At 38.4% G+C, this 20879-nt stretch overlaps 3 protein-coding genes across 5 annotated transcripts; 1 reads left to right on the top strand and 2 right to left on the bottom strand.

Moving 5' to 3' along the window:
* Window positions 1–93: 93 nt before the first annotated feature.
* Window positions 94–12656, bottom strand: LOC115625349 (protein sarah). Of its 2 annotated transcripts, none has more exons than XM_030520382.1 (2): window positions 12406–12656; window positions 94–1081 (listed from the first exon to the last, which is right to left on the bottom strand). In XM_030520382.1, the coding sequence occupies exon 2, from the start codon at window positions 1057–1059 to the stop codon at window positions 253–255; it is 807 nt and encodes a 268-aa protein (XP_030376242.1). In that variant the 5' UTR covers window positions 1060–1081; window positions 12406–12656; the 3' UTR covers window positions 94–252. The 2 variants fall into 2 exon arrangements, with proteins under 2 accessions (XP_030376242.1, XP_030376241.1); XM_030520381.1 differs by lacking the exon at window positions 12406–12656 and adding an exon at window positions 1228–1267.
* Window positions 12374–13691, top strand: LOC115625350 (histone deacetylase complex subunit SAP18). 2 transcript variants are annotated; one of them, XM_030520383.1, is made up of 3 exons: window positions 12374–12466; window positions 13062–13141; window positions 13221–13691. In XM_030520383.1, exons 2-3 carry the CDS (start codon window positions 13076–13078, stop codon window positions 13593–13595), a joined length of 441 nt encoding a protein of 146 aa, XP_030376243.1. In that variant the 5' UTR covers window positions 12374–12466; window positions 13062–13075; the 3' UTR covers window positions 13596–13691. The 2 variants fall into 2 exon arrangements, with proteins under 2 accessions (XP_030376243.1, XP_030376244.1); XM_030520384.1 differs by lacking the exon at window positions 12374–12466 and adding an exon at window positions 12730–12746.
* Window positions 13692–13756: 65 nt separating this feature from the next.
* LOC115625348 lies at window positions 13757–20767 on the bottom strand. The gene is made up of 3 exons (XM_030520380.1): window positions 20657–20767; window positions 14061–14923; window positions 13757–14003 (listed from the first exon to the last, which is right to left on the bottom strand). Exons 1-3 carry the CDS (start codon window positions 20681–20683, stop codon window positions 13778–13780), a joined length of 1116 nt encoding a protein of 371 aa, XP_030376240.1. The 5' UTR covers window positions 20684–20767; the 3' UTR covers window positions 13757–13777.
* Between the last annotated feature and the right edge of the window lie 112 nt (window positions 20768–20879).

Genomic DNA, 20879 nt, shown 5'->3' with positions numbered 1-20879 from the left:
TACACGCTACACAGATTCAGCGAACGAGCGACGACTAAAACGAAACGCAAACTAATTGTACACACATACTTAAATACAAAACATAGCTACGTGTTAATTAATCACAATCGAATTTAATAATATTTACAACAAATACTTCAACGTGTGTGCGGCATTTTTAGCGTCTTCTAGTGCCATAATTGCCTGCCCATGCACTCTCGACTTTATTTCAATTTAAATTATAAAAAACCGAAGCATTCTCTTGTCGTCGATTTACACCCGCTCTGGACACTTGGTCTGAACAATGGATGCCTTCGGTTGCAGGCCGACGTTGCCTTCGGGCAGCATGGCCGTGTGCACGATAATGGCTGGCTGATCTTCACTCTGAGGATGGAGTTCGTGGGACTCGCCGGGTGTCAGACTCGCCAATGCAGCCAACAGATCGTGATTTACTAACGGTTCCCCCTCTTCGCGTGGCTCCCAACCGGCCGGTGGCGATGCTGGCGGCGAAATAAGGAACTGTTTGACCGGTGCCGGTGGCTGTAGATTCTTGTTGGAGACCGGTGTCACGGGCTGTGCAAAGTAGCAGGTGATCACCGTCTTCTTGTTGAACTCGTATTGATGTAGTTTAATGCGCGCATTGGCCGCCGCAATTGCGTTGTCATAGTTCACCCGCAGGCGTCGAAAGCTGCGCAACCATTGGAAAGTTGCCGAATCGCTGAAGGTGCGGAACAACTCCTCCATTGCATGCTTCAGCTCCGGATTGGCGAACACCTCCGAGTGTATGTTGGTCACAATAATTGAGGTGGGCAAATCGTCAAACGAATCCGGATCCACTTCCGGGTCTGTTTCGCTATCCACATCTCCTTCGGGCGGCAACGTCGGATGCTGGCTGGGCAGACCGTCGGCTGCATTTATAAATATATCCTGATCAGGTGAGAGTTTGTCTATGCTTCCGCCTCCGCTGCTATTGTGCGTTGATTTGAGTTTGTTGTTGTTGTGATTGCTGCGCGGCGTCGTTGATCCATCGTTGCCATCGCAATCCGCACTATTGTTGTTTGACTTGGCCGAATCAGACATTTTCGATGCGATATAATTGAGCCTGTTAATTACAAGAATGTCAATTAGTACCAATTGAAGCTATGTAACCTAATATTACACTATATGAAATAGGTGAGAGCTGTATCTTAGTTAGGCTACCTTTGCTTTGCAAAAATTCAATATATAGACTCTATATATTATACTCACATATCTATATTATAGAACGAGCAGTTGCAAGCGGTTGATGTACCATTTGCTTACTTGAGTTAAAAGAATATTTAAGTTTGTTTAAAGTTGCTTTGAAATAAATCGAATGGAAACAAACGTATCCAGCTTTTTTTCACAAGTGTTGAATAATTTCCTGGTTAAATTCGAGTTAAACTCCGAAGCTTTAAAAGAGGTACCAACTAACTGACCTATATTAAGTAAGTCATATCCCTTATTTGTAGGGTAAGCAGATGCGGAAAAACCTATTATTGGCATTTACACGGACTATTAGACGAATATCTAGAAGGAAAAATATCTATGCATGGAAGGGTTTAATTACCACACCTGCCTGAGAGTTCTACAAGTGTTTATTCTTCGAGTGCATGGACATAAAAATAATCATTTTAAAATGGAAGCAATTTTGACAAATTGAAGCGTTCCTGTGAAATATTTCGATTGCGAACTGAAATATGTGATTAATTTAAGCCCTGGCTGGTGAACGACCCATGAAACGTGTTTGCAACCTTCTTCATAATGAGTCAGAATGTTTAGTGACTTCAATTAGTTGATTTAGTCGATTAACGAAGTTGAGATTGAACTGTATTAATGGAAGAATATATTCTGCAAATTAAATGGCGAATGACCATTAATAAAGGCAACTATTGTGCCCAATTATTAATTTGCGACAAACGCATGCTGAATCATTTTCTTATTCGTGGCAGACGCAGGGACGGGGGTACGCTAAAAACAAATACCTCAACCAATGTAGAACCAAAATAGCAATCATAATAATAAACGGACTAAAAGTTCTGCCCCCCGTCCCTAACCACAGGGGCGCCTATCCGCACGCACATCACCCAACCACACTCACACTAGAGCGCGAAATCGGTCGCAGGTGTCGTCAACGACGATGACGATCAGGCCAGGGCATGCCGAGCCAGGCCTGGCTGGTGACGACGTCATTGTCCTGACGCCAGCCGGCATACTCAGTCATCCATTCATTCAAGAAATTTGCCACTGCCATTAATCACTATGGCTGTGGCAAATCCATAAAGAGGGAAAATCTAAATCCTCAGCATTTGTGAATCAACAGTGCGTCATCGAGTATTCGAGTCCCTTATTCTGTATTGATTGGCTTCACGTGCCGATACTTAAATTCCTTTCGAGGCCCGCACGTTATCTTTAGACATGTCTGTAGTTTTATTAACAAGCCAGTTGGACTGTTCCCACTCTACAACAAGAACAACAACAACATTAATAACAGATTGGCCTTCGTGCGTAATTCATGGCACTTTTTTTTGTATTCCTCCGAAGTTTGTTCTCTCCTTTCTTTTATTGTAGTTGTTGTAAATGTGTTACGAAAATAAAAACATGAACATGGCCGTGGGAGGCGAATTAAAAGTTTGGCCAACGTAAATTGGTGTAAACAGCTTAACAGAAGTTGTGCTGAGCTGCACGCTAGGCGCGCGGAAAAAACATAAAATGTGAGAAGCAGTTGTTGGCTGCGTGGGGGGCCAGATAACTGGTGAGCTAATTATATACAAGGATACAGTCCTTGTTGCCAAGCATACAATAGTTGGTTCCAAAAGGCATTAAACCGTGTTGCCCCTAGCAATTGTGATTTAAATTCACTTTGAAATCTCTGACAAGTTATTCAAAATACGTTGCGGTATTTACAAGTAAAATGGTTGTAAGTAAAGGTTAAATGCTGAACTTTGAATAAAATAAAATAGGATTATATACGAATGTAGTTTCTTACTAAGGTTTTAAGGCTTCCGCTACCATTTCTAACATTAGCGAAGCTAGTTTGGTTATTCTAGCTCTTATACTTTCTGAGATCCTTGCGCTCATACTATATATGGCTATATCGACTCGGCTTGTCATTCCGATCAAGAATATATATACTTTGTGGGGCTTGCCACATCTCCTTCTGTGTGTTTCATGTACACGCGCACAAAACTAATATACCCTTTATAATGATGAATAAATTAAAGGACAGGAATTAAAAAAATTTTAAACTCTACACATAATACCCTAACGAAATAGCCAGAAATGCGAATATATCCCTATCAATGTAAAATATAGTTGAGGCACTGAATTCCGTCGCAACTTTGTCTATTTAGTTTTCAAAATGATTTACAGCAATAATGTATTACAATAATAAAACACCTAGAATCCATATTACTTTTTAAACGTGAGTCGTAAAGCATCAAAAGCAGCCAAGAAGATTAAGGCAGCAATACTGTATAACAAGAACTTTCTTTACTCAGCTCTCAGACGTTTTCCCAATTACACTCTAAAGCATGATAGACCCAAGTATAGTGTTTGCTTTGTGATTAGATGGGTGGCCAATGTACAGTGGGCCAGACAGAAATAGAAAATAGTAAGCATAGCTTATATTTGATTTTGAATAATATTAAATGTTAAGAAAATGTTTTCTTCACTAAACTAATGGATTATCTTGCAGCAGACAAAAAAGGAAAAGGAGTTTTTCTAATAATTTGACATTAAATTCAATAAATGCTATTCCCTAAATTGGATGCAACGAATTAAATGTCATTAAATTTAGGTCTTTTGGGTCCAACGGCCCACTGATTAATCGAGAACAATCCACAATCTTAAGTGAAAGGCAATGCCTGTTTTCGCAATCTTTTTTCTGACCATTTTTTTTGTTACACAACAGCAACAATAACACGAAAAATAACCAAGGTTTGGGACACAAAGACGACGACGACTATGATGACGACGCCGACAAGTTGATCTATTTCTGGATGATTGATTTCCTTTGAATATACACAGACACCCACAAATATACGAATACGTAGACCCACAATTGTTACTCGAGCGGAAGTTGAAGTTAGGGACCGTCATGACGTGTACTTTTTGTTTGGGTGTGCACAGGTGTAACAACAGTAGCAACTACAACAAAAACAACTACAGGTTGTGGCTCATTTTAGAGCACATTACACGCATGGCCGCAGCCCAGGTAGGTCCAAGAACGCCGATTGTTGTGAAGGCCTGCGTGAAAAAGTGCAAGTAAGCACACAATGTTGTGTAAACGACTTGCTTGCATGCAAATTTATGCGACCTTCCCCCAATTATGACGCCACAAAACAATAAGATGTCGACGGCCAGGCACAAGACCACGTTCCACACGCCACATCCCAAGACTCACACCTCTTCACACAGACACACACACACACAGCGCATTATAGATAATTGAAGGGCGCCATATGAAAGCGAAAGCTAAGGAAGCATTCTTTAAAGTGGACAAGAATACTCGTAGCGCTTGAACGTCAGTCTGATGAATTGCCTTCGTCTGTCGGGTTGCGACGACCTTCAGTCATTCATAATTGCTGTCATCATTATATCTAGTGGTTGGCAGAAATATGCAAATGTCTTCTTAGCGCATTCCCTAGAACATTCGTCTTGCATGTTGGCAGCAATTTATCGGAATATCCCAGGGTTCAGTTCAAGCTAATTAAATTACATTTTATTGGCAACTTTGGGTCTGCCGCATCTCCTAATAAGCTTAACAGCGTCCTGTGCTGCATTCCTTCTTAACATACAACACACATGTAGACAGGCAAATGCACCCACAGTTTCAGGACAAACCTCAAACCAAACAAATTCGGTTTTTCATTTCAATGTAAATGCGTGCGGAAATTTAATTTGAATTTCCACTGAAATTCTGAAATCCTGAACTCACGTAAGGACATGCACGCCCACATACTAAAACGCACACTTCTCTACGTACATATACATACTACATGTAAGCTTTATGTACTGCATATACTTGTATAGGCAAATGTACAATTGTAGCACACAGTTCGAAATTTAATTAAAAGTTACCGTCATCAGCAATCAGGCAGCTAGTCCGCTTTATTTGTTTTCTCCGTTGTTCATATTTTATGCTACTGTGATGAACTGTGGGCCGAAACTCGACCTTTTTATATCTCACTATGTCAATATGTATAACTGTTTTCAGTCACTCATAGTAGTCTAGCGTATTGTTTCACAGCCCAAATAATCAACAGTTTCCTTTGATGATAAAGTTGACCAATTTTAACAAATCCTTTATTGGAAAAAATCTAGCTCCGGGGCCATATGACATAACTAGTAATATTCAGCTATATTGACTATTGATGTTTCGTTACTATAGATATACATATTTATACATACATATATATGCAATAGAGAATGCTGCAGTAGAGCAAGCCAGATAGTGAAATACTGGGCGCTAAGTTACATGCGCCCATAGTTTTTGTGCGTAATACTGGAGTGAAATTGAATCGCGAATTTAAATTGGATGACATTTAAAATAAAAGAAGACAATAATATATTAATTTCGTGGGCAAAAATTGTTTTGTGCAGAATTCTGTGGAATTACGGGCAGTAAATATAAACTCGTGTTTTCTGGAAATAAGGAGAGGACTCATCCGGTTCCGAAATTCAGACTGACGGTAAGACGGATGGACATGGCTGTATCGATTTTTCCAGTCATGCGGATTAAGAATATATGTATATACTTTATGGGGTCGGAGATGCTTTCCCCTGTTATATTCTTTGCACAAAGCTAGAATGCCATTTTATTGTGGAAAACATGCAGGTATGGCTTAAAAGGTGAAATCTAGAAAATAATATTGAAAGACCATTGAAGCCCATGTGTCTGTCATTTAAAAACAGTGCTGCTCAACTGATATAATAAATTTGACTTATAATTTCGCATAATTGAGCAAAGATAGTTTAGATTGACGATATTGTTGTTATGCAGTATGAAGCCAGGCTTTTCGATTGATTCTATAAGTATTTGGGGGAAAGAACGAGCGCGGGATAGGTCGATATGAGCTTTCCATTAAAAAATGCCCAAACAAATATATTATCCTAAAATAATTGCTAATACTTCATCAACTTATACTATATGCATATGTCCATACATAGAATTTAGGTAGTGGTCGAAATGCAAAAATTTAGCATCTGATTTGGAATGGTTCTTGAACTTGATTTATGTGAACTATGTATAAAGTATGAATGGTAGAATGTACAGTTACTAGTTAGTAATTACAGTTACTTGTCCGACCATCTATTCACTCATGTATATTCATTGTAGAACGTTTCCTCATACGCAACGTTGTCCTCCGACATTTATGCCACAAGTTGCTGCAACATGGAGTACTGCAACGTTGTGGGCGGCCTACCTGTCTGCCTACATGTCACATTTCAAAGGTCATATGGACGTCTGATGTAAACCTTGTGTACATATTATACTAGATGTGTGTAGGTGCTGGTCAGTGGAGAATGCTCTGGAACTAACCGCAACCTAAAAATATGCTATGCAATTTGTGCGGCACGTGCACGTACAAAAAAAAAAAACAGACAGTTTATAATTGACCCATCCAGCATTATCATTCCCATCATAATCATCTTCATAGTAAACAACAACAACAACAAGATGTTATAGTGTAATTGTAGCGCAGGGCAAAAAGGTGAAGCGTACACTAATTTATAAATGTCATGCATGGCGTATGCATAATATTTATTATTGGCGACCTTGCTAACGGCTTTGTGAGTACTGCACGCAACAACAACAACAGCGACAATGTAATACCCAACCAATTGGGAGTGCAATAAAGAGAATAATGATGATAATGATTATGTTGCTGTATTCATGCAACGTCAAACAGACAAATCAGCATTGCGGTTGCAATTGCCGAACCATAAAATAACCAACAACAACAGCATTTAGGGCTACCAAAGCTCGGCTTATTCTCGCTTTCGCACTAATTGGTCGTAATCCTGACATTATGCTGTCACTTGATAGTGTCTCCTATCGTACGAGCACACAGAAGACAGCAACTGAAGCGTAAATTTTATCAGACCAGGCCAAGTTTATGACATGACGGCAGCCCATAAGGTACACACAATAGCGAATACAGTGCCTAACATTTGTTGTTGCTCTTTTGTTATCTACACAAACCCACGCACACACGCACACCTACAGACATATGTGCAACGTCAACATGGCTTTGGCATTTTGACCTTTTGCATTGTGTTCTCCTCTGCTAACCGCTCGTAGGTCGGAGAGGCACCTTAGATGTGCCACGTAACCGCAAAGTTGTGCGAGCACTCAAAACAATAGCATACTGCATACTGCTTAAATAATTACTCGACACATTCAGGGATGTGTTAATTAAATAATTTACACACTGATAAGCACATAACTAATTCAGAACTATATAGCATATAGTAGTATAACTTATAATTTCACTAATCATCGCAAAGATGTAATTAACAGATACTCTGAAGCAGACTTGAACTTCACAAAGCAGCTGCGCTTGATGGCTGAGCCATTTTACTATTGAATTTTCTGCTGAAACATGTTTCAATTTTCATGGGAATTTAATAATAATAATAACACTTAGATAACACTAGAGATTACGTGATGTAAATTCCCTATCAATTAATGAAAGCTAAAACTAATCACTGAAGTGTGAAGAGTGAAATCGAACATAAAATGACAAGCGTTAAATACTTATAATGTAATAAACCAGCACGTCTTGCCCGTATTTGAAGGCCTCAGTATTTTTGCCTGCAATTCCGACAATTTCTAAAGTTTCTAAAGGAACTGCCAATAGCAAATTACTTTGGCACGTTCCGAAAGCTAGTACAATACATACTGTGATCATACACGTACTATTTACATACATATGTATATTGTATGTATGTAAATTTCTGTAAAATAAAAATTATAATATTTTGAAATTAAATTGGTAAATTTCTGATAAATAAAAATATTGTGGCCACGCTCCTCTACGTTTCTCATACCAAGTACCTAAGCGCTGGCAAATCAAAAATTAAATTGTGAAATTTCTAAAAAATCTAAATTTACTATTGTGGAATTAAATTGTGAAATTTCTTTCTCTGGTTTATAAAAACGAAATTTGAAATTGATCGGTGGGAAAATGAAGATTTAAGAAAAAAAAACTTTGGAGCTCGTTTTCCCCCCTTTGGAGTTCGAATTTCCTAAAACCAAAAACTCATTAGTACTCACTTTCACTGTGAAATGATACTTATGTCCAAATTTCAACATTCTAGCTTTTACCGTTTGGGCTGTGCGTTGATCGCCAATCAGTCAGTCAGAACAAACTGTTTTATATACATACATATATGTATAGAGATAACAATATGGAATGTTATAATAGAAACACAGACATTTTTCTTTTGGAAATAAATCTTTTGTGAATGAAATGAAATGCCGTAGTCAAGAATAGAATATCAAGTAGCATTTTCAAACACTGCTATCAGATTTTGATAAAAAGGTTATGCCTTCAACTACATGTCTAGATCGATTTCTCTCGTCATGGTGATCAAGAATATATGTATATACTTCATGGGGTCGGATATGCTTGCTTCTGCCTGTTACATACTTTGCACAAACCTAATATACCGTTTTTACCAGAATACACGATATAAACATGTCGTGAAGAAGTTTTTCGGTGGAATTGACGATTTTTTATCTCGCAACGGCCCAGTGCCGGATAATTTACAAGTTTGCTAGTTTAAAGAGGATATAAAACTGCATGTGAAATCCTAACTTTTTCGCGACACCCGCCCTCAATAAAATGTTCTGAGCCCGTTTACTGCAAATCATTCAAAGGTTATGCGTATTCATTCATCTATGACCCACCATCATATGTTTTTTCTAGACATATACTTTCACTCTTTATCGTGAACGACCTTCACCCACTCGATGCACCCACATTCTGCCCTGCCTCTTGGATGTCGCCTGTCAGAAGCAATTGTGGCATGTCAGCAATGTTAGCAGCCAAAAAAATAAGTCTTTTTTCCGCCATTCATTGCCATTTATTAACAACAGATATGGCAAGATAAAACAAAAAGAAATGCTTCTTAAGCATCAGTTACAGCTGCCCACAGATCGTGCACATTTCTCCATACTTGTAAGTAATGTTTATCGGCGAAACAATGACAGGATATGGTTGTCATGAAACTTCTAGTCAATCACATAAAACCACATCGCAAATCTAACAAACTAGTTAAAACTCAATTATTATCGCCGTAGCAAGTCATGGCCGTTGTCGTCATTGGGCACACTTATCATGGATCGCTGCACTGGACGACAAGTTCCCCTAGGTGCGCCAATAAAACATATACAAATACGTATTGTATGTACATTTGTTATTATCTTTAATTGAAAGGTTTATTGTATATTTCTTTTCGTAACTAGGCATGCTTAAGTTTAAAATCGACAACAAACGCTGGAGGCAATGACTATATCAGCGATGTGTTAAGTGAGTTGACGCTATGACGTCAGTGGAAATGTCGACAGCAATTTTGAGGGCAGAGGTAGCCATGCCGGCTAACTATCTCAAGCCTCAATTGACGAAAGAGCAGCGCGTATTCAATTCGTCAATTGGCAGGCACAAAAAGAACAAAACACAGGAAAAAACCAGAATAGCAAACAAAATGCAAACGTAAACGAAAACAAAAAAATATGTACGAGTACTATATATGCCGAAAAATGCGTTGAAATGGGCAAAAACTACAACAAAATATAAAAATAAAAATGAGTTGAGTTATTTTAAAATAATTTCAACATTTTGCGTCAGCAATCTCCGACGTCTACGTAAAATGAGGAAATGCTGCGTATACATAATTAAGACCGGACACGCCACCAGCACGCCTCAATTGTTTGACTTTAATTTCTGAAAGTGCAGATCGCTTTGTTCAAGCATATGAATACTTACATCATTTATTGTACGAGGTACCCAGGGGATAAATACATACACAAATATCAGCATAACAATCAGATAATCAATATTGCAATTACGAAGGTCATTTCGATCCATGTATTCGATTGGCTTCATCATAAAGCTGTCATGCAGACTCTGAACGCTGATAGACAGACGTCGAACCTTTCTTGTCACTTATAATTTTCTTGCCAATTTCATATTTTTTTACAAGTACTATATATAAGTAACTGCTCAATCAGAATTCAGACGGCAGGCTTGGCAATCGTAAACACATACGAATAACAACGTCCGGGCTCATTCATGACTCACAGCTTAGAAGTGCAGTGAAACCCCAAGTTTTTTTACATTGTTAATAACAAATTATTTATACATATAGTATTGTATTTATGGCATAATAAATAATAATACATTTTCCCCCAACGACTGGGAAAATTGTCGACTATTTTTATTGTAAATTAACTAACGAATCATTTCAGTTAACTACATAATTGAATTCTCTACTTTTATGGGTTAAAAGGTATTAACGTCTTTTGAGTCGTTAATTTAGCTAAACGTTATAATGTCCCACTAAAGCCCACTAAAGAAATAAAATTTAAAAAAACAATAAATAAATTTTTGGCAGCAGAAAGGTCGCAAATGGTATTTGATTTGAGAATACAAAATATACATACATATATTGCTTTGAACTAAGAATGTTCAAATGAAATGAATGTTCACTAGAACAGACCGAATTCATTGTTTTGTGTTCTGTTTTTCCGAATGGTGTTAGGACTGTTTTAATATGAACGATATCTGGTATAAGTATACGAGTTCTACTCTTTTGTTCTCTTTTTTCTTTTTAAGCGGTTAGTAGAATATTCATTATATGCGCCGCTATTTTATGCCCATAATGTGAAGAAGCTAGGATAAGCCGCATTCCTTATAGCCGCAAATCGCTAGCTGTTGACATTTGCGTACATTAGGACGCGCTGCAGGCAATTACAAAGGCGGGATGCATAGGGCCAAGACAAAGCTTAAGTCAATGTGTTTACGTGGTCGACCAAAGCCAAGGTCGCGATTTACAACGGTCATTGTGTTCCTACTATAGACGGCAACGCCCACTGTATTCGACTGGTTGAGATAACACACAGAGAATACTCTCGCACATGTAGGGAAATTTCTTTGTTTGCATTCGAGGATTTATTGGTCTTGGCTCTGCTATTGCTACGATGTTTCCATTTTAACTCGTGCGCTTCAAGGGGAATTTGTTTTGTGTTCGACATGCTGTTACCAATGATGATGACGATGATGATGATGTTTCTGACTGAAAGTGACTGCTGTGATTGACTTGCAGAAGAGCGTTGGGAGTTTAGGGTGTTGCTCAAAGCAATTAAAATTTCAAACAAGTTGCTGTGGCAACAGCAGCACCATCTCAAACAAGGACGCACAACAACAAACCATAACAAAACCAAGTATCAATAACAACAGCAATGAGGGAGGTTGGGGTTACCAGCCACGCAGCCTGTCAGTCACGGTCAGGGCTGCAGAACGCCAAAGCCCCAACTCATCAAACTAAAAATGTTAGGAACAAAAGAGGCTGGTGGTAGCACCGAAGTTGGCCAGCTGATGGCAATGGACGTGTGTACACAATATATGTAAAAGAAAAATTCAATAATAGCAGAAAAAATATTCAACACCCACGCACACGGCAACGCGTGTTTGTGGGTTTGTGTAGCAGCAACAGCAGCGACAACAACGCCGACAAGAACAACAAACACCTTTGGCTACCGCGCGGCTTTTTGGTCGGCGTGTGCGTATGTGTTTGTCGACGTAGGGGGCGAGGGTGCAAGTACATGTGTGAGTGTATTTATGTAAGTATGCATGCTAGTAATGTTGTGTGGGATAAATAATAGCCTTGCACATTGTTTTTCATTGTTTGCTTTTGTATTTTGCGCAAAAGCGCTTCAGGCGAAATACGAGTATGTTGTAATGAATTCAATTAACTCTTTAGCCACCCTACATAAACAGCTCACACGTACATACCCACATATACTATTACATTTGGAGAGCGGCGTGTGAATGTTTATAAACAAAACGTGTGGTAATGAGCAATTGCAAACAATAATACATTTCTGTGTATGCAACACATCCATATACATATGTGTATATGCATACATATGTACATATATACATGTATGTCGTCTCTACGACAGATGTACGTATGAGACCACCCCCGGCGCCCTCTGCAATAGCAACGCACTGAGATGAAAAGCAACAATTCTCTGTTTCTCTGCTTTTGCTACGATTCAGCTTGCAGTATAGTAGATTGAATATTACATAAGCTATTGTCTGCACGATGCCATCGATCATTATTGTACTAAGCTATTGTGCGGTCAAGCACGCGTACCTGCAACAATTTACTACTTACCGAGTTTCCAAAAAAAACGGTTAAGCTAATTGCAAATTGTTGTCGTCGCCAACTGGCACAGGTTTGATATTCCTTTTATATTGATACTCAAAGACAAATTTTGTGCACGCACACTCACGGCACAACAACAGCGAATTGTGTGTTGGCACGTCTATTTTTTTATTTTGTTGTCATTTGTGTCAAATATATTTATTTTGCAATTTTCTGCGTCATTTGCGTGATACGCTATTGCGAAAGCGCAGAACCGTCCGCGGCGAAAATAAAATCTATTGTGAGAGGCTTTTCCTCTACAAGTGTGTACACACATTATACAACATTTTAAAAAGTATCGATAAATGACGGTGAGTATAATGAGCGTGTTGAGATTGCAAGTATTTGCCAGCGATTTTGATTTATAAATGAATGTGCCGCAATTAAATGTAATTAATTAATTATAGCTTTTTAAATACATATAACATTTTAGTATTTTTCATTTATTAATATTGCGCTGGTACATCTTAGCACTTTAATTGTAATAGCCCACAATAAATTTGGCATTGCCCAACACTAATTCGACGCAGCTGCATGTAAAATAAAAACATTAGGCGGTCTTGAAATTTGCCTTTGACATTAAATTAAAGTTATTTAAATCAATTAAACAGCGTGAATTTATTTAGTTTTTAGCTACAATATGGCAAATGTCGAATCTATGATTGTGGAGGAGAAGACGCAGACTAAGCAAATAGATCGGGAGAAGGTTAGTTTTTTTTCTACAACCATGCCGGCAAACTGCAGAATTATTATTTTATTGATTTTTATTCTTCTTCACTTTAAAGACCTGCCCGCTTCTGCTTCGCGTATTTTGCTCGACGGGACGCCACCATTCTGTGTCCGAATATATGTACGGCAATGTACCCACAAATGAGCTACAAATTTACACCTGGCAGGACGCAACCCTTCACGAGCTGACGTCCCTAGTGCGCGATGTGAATCCCGATACGCGTAAGAAAGGCACCTACTTCGACTTTGCCATTGTATTTCCCAATTATCGCAACAATCACTTTCAAATGCGTGAAATTGGCGTCACATGTACCGGCCAGAAAGGAATCGACGACAACAAGACGCTGGCGCAAGCGAAATTTAGCATCGGCGACTTTCTAGATATTTCCATAACTCCACCAAACCGTACTAGACGTCAGCGCCCCTATTAATAAAACTACACCATAAATACCGACTTTAAACACTACACTTTTAATTTTCTCCTTCACACTAAAATGCGACAAAAATAAAGTAGACATAAATTTAAATTTTACATTGTTGAGTACGAGTTGCGACGACTTAAGAACTGCATGACTTAAGATATAATATACTTGAAGCATAGAATGGATAAAGTTTAATTTCTGTAAACACTATTTGGACGCTTGGACTTTTTCTTGCCCAACTGTGACATATCGATTTCTATGCCATTGGGTAGTACAGCTCTGTTCTCCTCATAATTGATGAAACCGTTTTCCTGCAGCTCCTCATCATTGTCTCGCGCATTCGGATCGCATTTGATGCCAGTCTCATAGTGGTATTCACGTTTGTTACCATCGGGATCGATGTACCCGTAGGTGCCCCTGCAAAGAAAAACATTTATTATCATAGTTCTATAGCCCTATCGAAGGTGTATTCACTTGGTTATGCAGTCGATGCCAATGATTTCCTCTTTGAAAGAACCATCGTCATTTTCGTAGCCCCAGGTGATGCTGCCGTCCTCGTTCTCCTCGCGCCACTTGCGTATTGTCTGGGCAACGGGACGCTGGCGACGCTGCTGTTGCTCGGAGCGCTCATCCTGCAGCTGATTCTGATCGATGATAGGACGCGGCTGGATGGGCTTGGGACGTGGACGGGGAGCTGATGCCACCGGCTCAGGGCGATGCACTGCAGCGGCGGGGCGGTTGCGGATGACAGCAACACGTTGTGGCGGTGGCGCTTGCGCTGGCAATGTGGGCTCAGGGAGTGGTTGCTGACGCACGGGTGTATTGCGATCGAGACCAAAACGCTGCGAATTTTCGAAGCGTCCAATGCCGAAGTCATTGAAGGTAGACGGACGATTAGGAGCAGGAGCCACCGGACGCTCAGCAAAGCGTGGAGGAGGTGGCAGGATTGCTGTTGGCTGTGCATCTTCATGCTGGAGCAAATGCTGCACCGGCGTTGGTGCCTCCTGCAACACACCAGGCTGATTGTTCAAGAAAGCGGCGGCAGCCTGCTGGAACTGCGATTGCTGTGCCTGCGCCAGTTGCTGTTCCCGCAGTAGACTCGGCAAAAAGGTATCAGGCTGCTCATCCTCAGCCGATTCGGTTACGGGCTTTGCATCCTCGATTGCTATACGTGGCGTGACAGCTGGCAGAAGTGTGTTCTGCTGGCGCAGTGCTATGGGTCGACGTACCCGAAGGACAGGCTGACGCACTGGAGCGGACACAGCACCGGGTATGTTTAGTCTTGGTGGGTAGCCTTGAGACTGGACTAGTGATATGCTAATGGTGCCACAAAACAGCTGAGAATATAAAGTATTGGCAACACAATAATTATTTCATCCAATAACATTGTTAATGGTTAAGTTCGCTATCTACTTAAATCTCCTATTTAGCTTTTCTTCATTTATTTTAATTATTAAGCCGAAAAAAATTCGATTGCGCCAGATCTCAAAATTTGGAAAGTTCTAAAAATAGAATGTTCTTATAGTATTAACAACCTAAGATAATAAGTATAACACAACTTCTCTTGCAGATCTCATGTACATATACAAGTAATACTCGCTAAAAAGTTATGGCAGTGATTGAGCTTACGCAATTATATTTCCTAATTTCAATGGAAGAGCTGCTCATTTATGTAATATTAGATAGAAAACTTAAGTTCGCCTTTAATCGCTACATGTGAGGATATACGATTCAATACCCGGCGTACTGAATGAGGTTTTCAAGTATCTGGTGCAACTGATGAATAAAATAGTCCATAATATCTTTAAAAGTCTAAAGAATGCTATCACTGAGGAACCATTTGTTTGTTAACTAATTTTCAGCCCAGTATTAAACGCCAATGTTGTTACCAGATGGCGTAAATCTCTAGGTGCTACAAACTGAAGCTAACATTTTGTTCAGAGTTTGCATTAACAATATTCACTTTCTCAAAGCGTGGTGCAGGCGGTTTATTGCACGTCACGTTTTTCAAGAATGGCCCAGCTTTAACTTTTTTAAGCATTATTCTTATACTCTTAAAAAATATATTACAGTCATATGTATCTGAAAGTACTCATAGTATGTATAGGAAAACAAAATCAAAGCTCGTCTCTCTTGACGGGGCATTAACATTATGTCTATTCAGGGCGCCCCATTGACGCAATATTTTGTTGCAACAGCGGTTGGTTGACAGCCCAAGTGTGGCACGCGTGACCAATTTGACAAAAACGAAAAGCCAACCATTTTTGGTCGCTCTGTTAATTAGTAGTCCGCCTGCAGGCCCCTTTTTAGTGAACTTGCTGCCTAACGGTTTCCTAGAATTCTGGCCATAATCTATTCTAAGCACAATTACGTTACAAAGCTTCCGTCGTTAATTTATTCGGGGCGTGCCATTTTACTTTTAAGTTTCGATGTTAGTTACCACCTTCCAGAAACTGGTTTACCCGATTTATTCGCTCTGCAGTACTACAATAGCAGCAACAGCGATAGCCACAAATTGTAGTCAAATAGTAATTGTAGCGCTGTGGCAGCCTACAACTATTACAACAACAACAGACGCTATAAATGTGGAACATAAAGCAAATCGCAAAAATTGTGATCGATCATGAAGGCAAAGCTAAAAATCCAAACGAAACACACAAAAATGTTGGCTTTTAAAGTAGTTGTTGATGTTGTTGTTGCTGGGTTGCGTAATTTGCATGCCACAGTTGTGGGCAGCAGTGGCAGCCACCAAAACGTAGTTGAAGAGAAAAATCCAAAACAGCTATGCGAAAATTCGTAGGCATGTGAAAAATACACAGAAATAAACCTGCCAACACACACAATACTATGGCTTGTAGTTTCCGGTTGAAAAAAGTCAGTGTCTAGGACAAATAGCTGCCAAGTGGCTAGACGACTTAGTTTCAGATACTTTCAAAAAAACAAAGACAGCCCGAGCTTTTGATTAAGTTTTTAATTAGCAGCCACCATAATTACAATCGAACTAAAAGAGATCAGTGACCCACAACGGTTTGAAACCGGCAACACTTTCGGTTTCAGCGTACCACGATTCGTATCACCACGTTCAGGTATTTACCTGAAAAAAGTTCATGACTGCTTAGAACGATATTATTTGAAATGATTTTGAAATCATTTATTGTTGATTGAGTCGGAATCCGTTAATTATCTAAATCATCGCTTTTAATAAGTAACCCCACCCTTAAAGGTTTTTGAATCAAAAATTATTTACACGTTGAAAGAACTGATATAATTATTAATAAAATAATTAAATTTTAAACGAAGCCCTCCTCGGCACTTTATATTTGAAACTTCATCAAAGCCACATTAAGCACCAAAATCAGATTTATTCTTATAAAACCGTCCTCTGCGTTGCCACTTGAAGCAGCTCCAATAATTGTTCGAAAATTTAGCTATCTTTGGAGTCCTCTTTTTAATGAAGCATATTTTGTAGTTATTAATATTAGAATTAAAATAAAATATTTTATTTAAAGCGGAAAAGCTCAATACATATATCTATTTTCCCCCAGTTAATACTGATGTTAGAAATTTTTCCCAACGTTTTTTTAGACAGACCAAATGAAGGGTTTTTTGACTATACATATGGAACTTTATTGATAATTGTGCGCAGAATTTTTCATACAGTAATTTTAATATGTCCTTAAAAAATATAATAAAATAAAGAAAAGTATTGATGTTAGATGGCGGATGTCGCCAGAATAATTAGAACCAGAATAATATTGATACATCACAGAACATAAAAATAAGATCCACATAAACAGTCAAATAAGCAATATCTACACATCACCTATTTAAAATTATTTTTTAAAAATTGTTTATAAAACAGCTACTATTCGATTCTTTATAAGACTTTCTAAACATCTGATTTATCCTAACAATTCCAAGACACATGCTTTATATTAGAAATTCTAATATTATTTAGAAAATGTATTAAAATGAATGTAATTGTTCCCGGTTTTACGAAAAGCAAGATTTGCTGAATTTAAATCTTTGTAGGTAACACTACCTACATATATGTAAATAAGAGTATTATTATAAACATCTTTACTAAATGCTCTAAATACATAGTCTACATTGAATAAAAGTTTGACGTACAACACAATTTTGTATTTATTTTTGGTGTTATTATTTAAAGTTTTCTTTTGAAAACATTTACACATGTACATACGAGTATATCAATTATATTGAACTCCTTATAAGGCTCTTCTTGTAGCACGTACTTTTTATTTACATACTTTGTACAAAGTGTATATAAGTTTCGTCATGACCAGATCCATAAAAACTATAATGTAGTTTTCATTACTTTCTTGCTCGAGCACGCCTTGGTTTTGTTTTAGTGACCATTCAAGCCCAACATTCCAGTGGCCGACCGAGTGGCTGTTGCTGCCTGGCTGGCCAGTTGAATGGCTGCCTGGCTGGTTAACTGGCTGAATGCCCAACTACCTGGTCAAGTGAACTACTTGGCGTTGAAATTAAAAACAATATAAAAATGCCAACGCCAACTGGCTCGCATGCCTGCATTGCCACCGGTAGCCAACTATTTCATATGCACTTTTTATGTTGCCGATCAACTATAAATCTGTGGGTATACTATATATAAAGGCAAATTTTGGTGTAGGGAACTTGATTGCATTTAATTGCTTTTCGTGTTTTGACTGTGCAAGGAAGCAAACCCAAAACAAAATACTTTTCGGCCTATGAAGCGCACCTTGAATTTAAAAAGAAAGAAAAGAGGAGCAGTCGCTGAACAATTTCGTTTCTTTTTGTTGAATATACGTGGGTTAAGGTGCGGGTGTGGCTCTGGATCTACAACTTGGGACTCATCAGCGACAATACGCCTGCACAGATCATGCACTCCTTCATTCATTAGCAACAATAACTATGGATATGGATTTAGGCGATTACGCTCAAGAGACTTGGCCTTGGTTTGGAGTAGCTCTGGTTATTGACCGGCCATCGAATCAAGGGGAGAAAAATGCGTTGCATTACAATTTTCGTAAACTTTTCGACTGCGTCTGAAATTTTCAGTCCGTCCCCCAATTGCCGCTCATTGCATATGCGGCGGCATTTATAAATGTGCTCTTATTTCTCTCTGCCCCACTGGAATCGCCGACTGACTCGAAATAGTTGTCAGTGCACTTTCAAGCCGGCTTTACAAAATATGTAACGCTTTTATTTATGTATTTTTATATACTCGCGCATTACGTAATGCCCATACGCCCAATTGCGTAGTGCAACGGCATAGTTATGAGCGAATGGGTGTACATACATATGTATATATGTGAAGACATATCTGTATCTGACATACGTGTATGTATGTGTGTGTATATGAGTCTGAGGTGCTGGTGTATCTGATCGTTACATTGTGCATGTATTGAGAATTTGCATTATGCAGCTGCCTTGCCAATATACCCGAACGCCTTGATGGTGCGTTTCTGGATCTCAAGCGAGTTGCACAGTGGTTCCAGGCTACGGCGACCTTGAGACACTTTACTTATGTCCAACCCATACTTATTCACTTATAATAGTCTACGCGTTCCATGTCGAATTTCCATTTAATTCATAAGCACCCTTTTATATGGAACAAAAGCGAGCAATTATTGTTTGTTTACAGGCAGAGTTGTTTTTTTTTTTTTGCAAACTCATTAGTCGGACACACTGTGCCCGTAATTTCGACAAACTAGCAAGTCAATCAATCAAACGGGCTTAAAACTTATTAAGGTCTCTCATTCGCCGCACTTTTGAAAATATATTAATAAGTATTTAGTTTTACAATATCTATCGTTTTCGTTTGAAGACATAAAGACAAATCGTATTACAAATTGCTTTGAAGGTGTCTAACAACTATTTTGGATCATATATGTATGAGTACGTTCAAGATTTAAAAGCATTTTTAACAGTATTTACTTGAAGTCAAAACCTTGTAGAATTCTATGTGGTCTGCGTCATTCTAAATACAAAGATATACCAACAATGGCTCAACAAGATATATTAAATAAATCATTTGAAACATGCTCCTTAATCTCCAAAGTTCTATATCGAACCACTTTACTGAATTCACGGAAAATATAGAATTTGGTTTAAATGTTCACCGTATTCTATTTAAAATTTATAAATGTTAATCAATCTCGAATTCTATCTTGAGGGTTAAGGTTAAAACAAATACGATCTAAATTTATGAAGAACAAAATTTTACAATATTAGGAAACCGATTTTACTGACCATAAAAAAAATAAAGCTGTTGTAAAACAACAAATCCTAAAAAATTGCTAACATATTGTAAAAACCATTATCATAGTGTACATCAAAGATTTTCAAAATTAAAATTGTGTTTCTTGTTTTTTTAAATGGCTTTGGTATTAAGAAGCATTTCCAGATATAAAAACGTACATAATTCATTATATTTTCCAATATATTTTTTATTGATTTTGAAATAATTGATTTTCTCGGAGATTACGAATATTTTCTCATGTTCAAATAGTTTATGACATTCCAGTGGCAGTGGTTGTGGTGGTGTCGATAATTTATAACGACTTCATTGTCTGCAAACCCTCAAAAGCTGACCTCACCTTCTTGGCTGTTGGTGTGGTCTGGCAATCCAAAAATGCTAGTTTAATTGGTAACCCGAGGGCTTGGTTGCGAATTTTCAAAACGAAATTCTTTGGTGCAAAAAACAATAACGATTGTTAATGATTGAATCAGCATCGACAGTATTGTTAAATATGTACTTGTATTTCTTTCATGAACGAAATGTCAATTGCTCATATTTAATTGCTAATTGCTTGGAAGACTTTCAATAAAATGCAAATAAATACATAAACACAAACGTCTTAGTCTCGGCTTAAACTTCAACGACCAACCGGCCTTGGTACGCATAAACACGATTCGATTCAATTAAGTTGCATATTTATGTGTGCACTTGTTAAGTTTTTCTATAATTTTCTAAATGGGGCTCACAAGTCAACGTTCAATACTGTATACCCATAAACACCATTCCGCTTGTAAGTCCTTGGGCTTCCTAGTCTGTAACTTACCACAAAGAGTTGCAGTGGCAGCTGCATGTTTGTTATTGTAAGGTTTGTGCAACACTTCCGCGACTTGGCCAAACAAATCACTAAACGTGGCCTTATTAATACGCCCAAGCTGTCAAGTACAGATAATATTTCTGGTTTCCACAGTCCGCTTCACTCTTATTCTTATTTGGAACCGTTTCACGCGTATTGCTTGACGAAATGCTGGGCGTCCAAGCTCAACAGG

Source organism: Scaptodrosophila lebanonensis, unplaced genomic scaffold, assembly GCF_003285725.1.
Source record: "Scaptodrosophila lebanonensis strain 11010-0011.00,11010-0021.00 unplaced genomic scaffold, SlebRS2 tig00000072-arrow-pilon, whole genome shotgun sequence".
Classification (NCBI taxonomy): domain Eukaryota; kingdom Metazoa; phylum Arthropoda; class Insecta; order Diptera; family Drosophilidae; genus Scaptodrosophila; species Scaptodrosophila lebanonensis.
The sequence above is the reverse complement of the archived record's forward strand: the minus strand, read 5'-3'. Positions and strand labels throughout refer to the sequence as shown.